The sequence below is a fragment of the Malus domestica genome, chromosome 07 (assembly GCF_042453785.1).
Source record: "Malus domestica chromosome 07, GDT2T_hap1".
Lineage (NCBI taxonomy): Eukaryota > Viridiplantae > Streptophyta > Magnoliopsida > Rosales > Rosaceae > Malus > Malus domestica.
The window spans coordinates 74432-82076 of NC_091667.1; the positions used below are offsets into that span (position 1 = coordinate 74432).

The 7645-nt window shown below is 36.7% G+C and overlaps 1 protein-coding gene across 6 annotated transcripts; it reads left to right on the forward strand.

Moving 5' to 3' along the window:
- Positions 1-1132: 1132 nt before the first annotated feature.
- Positions 1133-7032, forward strand: LOC103409907 (cysteine protease ATG4-like). Of its 6 annotated transcripts, XR_011582522.1 has the most exons (10): positions 1137-1334; positions 2200-2709; positions 2791-2876; positions 3194-3244; positions 3397-3776; positions 4226-4364; positions 5215-5335; positions 6287-6342; positions 6412-6482; positions 6580-7032. XR_011582522.1 is itself a non-coding variant. In XM_029104986.2 (9 exons), exons 2-9 carry the CDS (start codon positions 2250-2252, stop codon positions 6798-6800), a joined length of 1464 nt encoding a protein of 487 aa, XP_028960819.1. In that variant the 5' UTR covers positions 1133-1334; positions 2200-2249; the 3' UTR covers positions 6801-7032. The 6 variants fall into 6 exon arrangements, 5 of the variants coding, with proteins under 5 accessions (XP_028960819.1, XP_070680374.1, XP_070680376.1 ...); XM_029104986.2 differs by lacking the exon at positions 5215-5335 and having other exon boundaries at positions 1133-1334; XM_070824273.1 differs by lacking the exon at positions 5215-5335 and having other exon boundaries at positions 1158-1334; positions 3481-3776.
- The last annotated feature ends 613 nt before the right edge of the window (positions 7033-7645 follow it).

A 7645-nucleotide genomic window follows, 5' to 3' on the forward strand; every position in this document is an offset into this window, starting at 1 on the left:
TTTGGATATTGGGAAGCTAAGGCCATCTCTATCTGATCCAACCAGAGGGCCATGAGGCTGAAAATAGCTCAAAATGATACGAAAATCATCTCCAACTGAGGGCTAGACCAAATGGCTTGTGGGCCCCACTGGGCCAAAAAAGGATGAAAGGGCCAACCCGCTAGCCCAACCCAGCCAGCTCAGGGTGGTCCAACAATTTGAATCCAACGGCTACTTGCTGACATCAGCTAGCCATAATATTTGATTTTTTTTTTTTACAATTTAAAATTTTTTTTAAGAATTCAATTTTTTTCCTATATCTACATAAGTCATTAAACAACATTAAATAACATTAAGTAACATTAAACAACATTAAACATATTAAACAACATTAAATAACATTAAACATATTAAACAACATTAAATAACATTAAACTTAAACAACATTAAAATTTAAATGCCTACTACATACTTCTTTTGAGATTCCTTATTGACAAGAAATATGCAAAGTCACTCAGATATCAACACGTGACACTCAAAATTCGAGACGTAAAATTATTGAGATTCCTTATCGACAAGAAATTTGCGAAGTCACTCAGATATCGACATGTGACACTCAAAATCCAAGACGTAAAATTATTGAGATTCCTTATCGACAAGAAATCTGCAAAGTCACTCAGATATCGACACGTGGTACTCGAAATCCGTTATTGAGATTCCTTATCGACAAGAAATCTGCAAAGTCACTCAGACATTACATGTGACACTCGAAATCTGAGACATAAAATGATTGAGAATCCTTATCAACAAGAAAATTATTGAAAAAAATTAAAAGAAAGATTGTTGGGAGAGAATATAATGTGAAGAATTGAAATAGAATGATATAAAAACAAATTAGAAAATTTTTTTTTTCCAAAAAAAAAAAAAAAAAAAAAAAAAAAGAAGTGGGCAAACAGGACCCGATAGAACCCGAACTTGATGACTAGCCCAACCCAGTTTGAAAAAAGAGTGGATCAGGATTTAGATTGACTTTCCGACCCCGCAAGTTGCAACCCAGTTTGAAAAAAAGAGTGGATCAGGGATTTAGATTGACTAGCCCAACCCAGTTTGAAAAAAGAGTGGATCAAGGGCCGCAACCCGCACCCTTGAACTAACCCTTGACCTTTATAGCAACTTCTGTTCCTCCCTGAGTTGTCAAACAAATCGCTGGTGGAAGATTTTAGCTCTTCTTTTCAATCGTCATCTCCGGAGGAACTGGTACTACAGAAAGAGAGAGAGATGGTTGGAACTTGGAGCCCAGGCGATGAAGAGGATACCTCGCATCAAGTTTCCTCAGAGATACCCCAAATCTTCTGGTCCGTCTCTCTTTTCCTTTTCTCAAACCATTGTTTCGATGTTCATCTGTAATAAATTTAATTATTTATGCATGTTCGTATTTTTTTGAATTTAAGCTGTATTTATGCTCCAATTTAATGGATTTCTCTTGAATGTCCCAAATTTCTGTGCTTTTCTTGTGAATTTAGAAATCTATCCTTCTCTGTATTTAAATTGAAGCATAGATTAGATTTGTGATGTCATAAAAAACGCCTAATTTTGTAAACTACAGTGTGATTTCAATTGGATGGTTTGTTAAGATTGGCTGGCTCGATTCTTCGATTGAATTTTCCGCTTGTTTGAGCTTGAGTTCATGAAACAGTTCAGATTGGCTGCAGCGGGCTGGCTGGCTGGCTGGAGATGGCCAGCCCGCTGGCCTGATTTGGTGGTTTTGGCCCGGTGGGGCCCACAAGCCCTTTGGCCTAGCCCTCAGTTGGAGACGGTTTTCGTGTAATTTCAAGCTAATGTATTCATGCAAGTATGTATGTTTTTAATCTTACGTATTGATTTGGGGTTGAGAAATTGGTTGACTGGTCGGCAATCCCATCCTTTGTTGTTTCCTTAATCTCGATTGATCAATTGCTGGTTTGCACGATTAATTGCAAATTAATTATACTTGTTTGCTTCCTCTGTGTCTTTTTCTTGGGCTATATGGATGGATTCTTTGACATTCTCGCCTACAATTGAATACTTCAATTTGAGGATTGAAAAATTCCGCCTTAGTTCTTGAATAATATTATTGCACATAACTTGCCGTAAACATGCTTCTTTATTTATTCATTTTGGTTTTCTTTGGAACTTGCTGCTTCTTTTACCGCTGGACTGAGATGGATGCTTAAAACTCAGGTTGCTTGTGTGAGCAAGTTTAGCATTATATGATGCTTCATGACTAGCTGATGAAGGATTTTTGTGAGACGGCTGTTGCGTCGAAATATTCTTCTAAAAGTTCAACAGATTCAACAGATAGAGGTTCATCATCTGCTTGTTCAGATTCAGGATCTAGGGACAGTAAGCACAATAAGGCATCCCTGTGGTCAAACTTCTTTGAGTCCGCTTTCTCAATCTTCGAAACACATAGTGAGTCATCAATTACTGACAAGAAGGAAAGTCACTCTAGAAACAATGGATGGACAGCAGCTGTGAGGAAAGCTGTGAGTAGTGGGTCTATGAGGAGAATTCAAGAGCATGTACTTGGATCCAGCAGGATTGGAATTTCTTCTGCTAGTGACATATGGCTTCTTGGTGTGTGCTATAAGGTCTCACAAGATGATTCCTCCGGAGATGCACCTATTAATAATGGCTTAGGAGCATTTGAACAGGATTTCTCATCAAGAATTTTGATGACATATCGTAAAGGTTTGGCTTGCAAACACCATTTTTAACTTTAGCACTTATGAGTTTGTGGATAAAAATCAACATGTACATATTTATTTCTAGGATTTGAGGCTATTGGAAATTCAAAGTACACTAGTGATGTAAATTGGGGTTGCATGCTTCGGAGTAGTCAGATGCTTGTAGCCCAGGTATGGTACAGTCTTTTATCCATTTTGGGTTCTTGCATTCTTATGTGGTTAATAACTGGTACATGTGTGAATGTTATTGTTAAGGTTTCTTGATCATGGCTTCGGTCTTTGCAATTAGATAACTTTTTGGTGTCTTCATAGATGCTTTACTTTTAGGGGGATTGTGCTTGTTGATTTTCTGTGTGCCTTTATTTTTTATTTTGTGGACATCTTGTCTACTTTTTTTGTAATTTTGTTGTCATATGCAATAATATTTTGTTTCTTCCTCTTCTTAAAAAAAAAAAAAAGTAGTGAATGACTAGCGTATATTTTTGCAGGCATTGCTTTTCCATAGATTGGGAAGATCTTGGACAAGGCCCTTGCACAAGGTAAGTTGGGTGAGGTAGGATTGTTTTTTCTGTGATATAGTTTTGCCTTAAAATGTTTGCAGTTCACATCTTAGCCCTTTACATATATTTTCTTAAATCACATTCAGGAATCTGATTAGTCATACATGTTTTTTTATATCTCTGTTATGCAGCCTTTAGATGAAGCATATATTGGGATCTTGTATCATTTCGGTGATTCCGAAACATCAACTTTCTCCATCCACAATCTTCTTCAGGCTGGAAGGGCTTATGACCTCGCTGCCGGATCATGGGTTGGCCCATATGCCATGTGCCGCACTTGGGAGACTCTAGTACGATGTAGGAGAGAAGCAACTGACCTTGATGATCAGCCACTTCCAATGGCTGTTTATATTGTTTCTGGGGACGAAGATGGGGAGCGAGGTGGAGCCCCGGTAGTCTGCATTGAAGATGCTTCTAGACACTGTTTGGAGTTCTCAAGAGGCCAAGTTGATTGGACGCCTATTCTTTTATTGGTTCCTTTGGTTCTTGGACTTGAAAAAGTCAACCCCAGGTGCTTCTTTTATTTATAGTACACGGATGATTATGATTGGTATATGCTGAGTTGCTGACGCGGGGAATATTTGGTCATTTTATTTGTTGTCTAGCTGTTTGAGTTAGTGTTATTTAGCTTTTGTTGTTTCCTTTTTCTTACATTGTTAGATTAAGAATTTAGGAAGTCCTTTCCCAAAACTGTAAGCTTATAAGTCTCATCGAACCATACAGTTAACTTGGAGCCTTTAGACCATTGATGTTACTTAAATGGGATCATTAATTGATTATCAGGTGCTGCCTTAGGATAGTGTAGAGTTGCATTACAAAGTAAGAGGTTTATGATGGATTTTATTTTTCTTTCTTTTTTCTAAGGGTTGTACCATTTTGGTGGTGGACCTTTGGTTCACTAATTTTTGTTTTGTGATTATAAGCTCTTTAATAAAATATTGTTTCTGATATTATAATCAGGTACATTCCATCGTTGCGGGCGACATTCACCTTTCCCCAAAGTCTTGGCATCATGGGTGGAAAACCTGGTGCGTCAACTTACATTATTGGTGTGCAGGATGAAAAAGCACTTTACCTTGATCCCCATGAAGTTCAGCCGGTATGGAATTTATTTTTAAATACTTCTCGTTCAGATATCTTTGTATGTTTTCAACCAAAATAAAAGCCAATAATCTGAAAATCTGCATTGTTCAACAAGCAAATTGTGTTTCAAATGGCAAAGAAGTTGTATGGCTTATGTGAAACAAATACTCTTTGATGAATTTTGAATATATCTCATACTAAGGACATATAGGTTAAGATAGACTAGTGGCTAGTCATAATTTGGGTGACATCCAGGCTAGTGGCTAGTCATGATTTAGGTGACATCCAGTTGTCTCCCATTCCAAATTCGCTCATGGTTGTCCTTTTCTTTGATTGTGGATTTTCTAGAACTAACTGTGGAGAGTAATACTGCTAAACTCTATGGCAATTGCATCAGCTGGGAAAATCCGTATTATTGATTTAATTTGTGTAGGTGACGAGAGCTCCTCATGAGGTGTGGACTGTATGAATCCTTTTTTGTATTCCACTCAATCAAGGAATATCGCCTCACTCAAGCTTTGAAACTCTGCATGCATTCTGTCCACATCTTAGAAAATTGAAAATAGTATAAAAATCAGCATGAATCAAGTTAATTTCGATTCTTCATTATGTTCCCAAAATAAAAATTTATAAAATTAGGATGTTTTAGTGACTGATCAGACTTCTCCAATTTGGGGTTTTGCCCAAATTCAATGTAAGACTTGAGTCTCTATCATGTATATAGGTTGTTTTAGTGACTGAAGAGAATAGGGTGGGGTTCAAATTTGAATGCGAGTCTCGGCATGAAACAAGTTAATTTCAATGTCAATATTATATTACTAAAGCAGACTCGTATAGTTTAGGATTTTGTTCAAATTCTAGTGCAGGTCTTTAAGTTCCAGGTGTGAAAGCTTTTGGGAGACTGTCAGATTTTGGGCTACTACAGGCATCAGTAATGGCTGTCTACATGATGTGTTCTTTCTTGGGGACTTTTCTGGTTGGAAAGCTGTAATAGTCTAATTTCTGAGTTGCTCTTGTAGCTGTTATTTATCTTACTGGATTTATAAGCCATTTCATGCCTCATATTATCGGTCTCTTAATTCAGATGCCATATCTGTCTTCTATGAGTTTTTATCTTCTAGTATTATTGGATTTTCCCTTCAAGTTATTCCTAGTAAGAAGCAACTCTACTATCCAAATTGTTCCCTTGTTTTTCTCTTGTTGTATGGTGAAGTTTCTGTCCAATAAACTCAGTCTATCTAGCGTTTGTTCCACCGGTATAGTGTCTAGCAAACAAGCTTTTGCTTGATTTGCCTCCTAACACCATGCCTATCTAGAATTCTCTTTTTACCCGTGAAAGCCCCTGTATTCCAGGTCTCCAAAAATATTCTACTTTCCTGGACTAGTCTCTTTACCTGCAAGATGTCTGTTAAATTCTATGTCTACTCAACACAATTGGTGCCACTGTGGTGCTTCCGGGAACACCTTAGATGATCACTCCCTCTCTTTCACTACACTTGGATGTGATGCAGCGCATCACTAGTAGGAAATGTTCCACTCATCTCATAGATCCAGTTCGTCTATAATCCAGTGTATGAATTCAAATTTACCCTTTTGACATAAATGAGTTGAATAATAAACTGTAAAGTGATGGAAATATAATAGGTAAAATGTACTTATCAGTTTCAAGTTCCCCCACTTTTCTTGCCCACTACCATGTGCAATGACTTCATCTAACACATTTTTGGCCCCACATTTATCTGGGATTTGGACTGGCTGTGGTATATGGTACCACAAGAAGCTTATGGAGTGATAATTATTAATTACATTGGAATGTTCTTGTTACAGGGGTTCTTATTTGTTCTTATTTGGGTTGGATACTTGTGATAATGTTTTGAATTATTACATTAGCTGTCCTATTGTTCATGGCATACTGGTTTTTTTCGTTGGTTGTGCCAGGTAATCAATATAAGAAGGGATGATTTGGAGGCTGATACTTTGTCTTACCACTGCAAGTAAGATTCTTTAAGACTAATTGTCTTCATTGAATTGGGTGTTTAATACTAACTACTGGTAATTTGCAGTGTTATACGGCACATTCCCCTTGATTTGATTGATCCATCCTTGGCGATTGGATTTTATTGTCGTGACAGAGGTTTGCTGATCACTCTGCTGAATTCGTATTTTTGCACACCTTGGTTTATGTACTTGTAGTTAAGTTGATTTACTTAGTATTGTTTCATGGCTGGCAGATGATTTTAATGATTTTTGTTTTCGAGCCTCCAAGCTGGCAGATGAATCAAATGGTGCTCCACTGTTTACTGTGACTCAGACACATAGTGTTCCCAGGCCGGTTAACCACAGTGATGCGTTGGGTGATAGTGGTGCAGTTGAAAACGATGATTCATTTTCTGTTCTGCCCATGAGCGATGCGGATGGAAGTGCACAAGAAGATGAATGGCAACTCCTATGATGACTATTTACTGGGTATGAAATGAATATGGGTGTTCGACAACGTTGTACATTGTGGGTGATTTTGGGCTGTCGTGGTTGTATCCGAGCACCTCTGGTTGGTTGGCGTTTGGATTGCGTGCTTTATTCCTGGAGTTGGGGTGATTTGGACATTTGCGAAGAAAAAAAATTATGATTCTTATTACTTTAAATTATTATCAATCCCATCTTGGAAATTTTGAAAGATGGCCAAAGTTTTTAGCCTTTTTATTTAGAGTAAATTGTAGCAATGATTTCTTAACTTTAACTCAATTAGAGTAATGATCTTTCAACTAAAAATCTATTACCATTGGTCTCTTAACTTATCAAAAAGTGTAGTTATGATCTCTTAACTAAAAATTCATTGTCATTGGTCTCTCAACTTTAGTCTAACTGGAGAAATGGTCTGTCAACTTTAACTCAATTATAGTCTCTCAATTCTAACTTAAGTGTAGTAATGGTTTTTCTAACATAATTTATTTTGATAAAATTCTGAGGAAGTTGACAAAAATGATTATAGCTATACGTTTTGATAAGTTGATGGATACTAATTATATCAATGGTCATTCCAACATAATTTATTTTGACAAAATGCTAACAAAGTAGATGAAAAGGACTATAGTTACACATTTTGATGAGTTGAGAAGTCAATGGTCATGGATTTTTAGTTGAGAAATTATTACTTTAATTTAATTATAATTGAGAAAATATTGCTATAATTTATTCTTTTATTTATGATAAGAGAAATGCTATCTACATTTCCCACTCACCTTTTTCTATTCACTTTTTTCATTCAAATTTTGACATGTGACTATTGCTACTACGGAA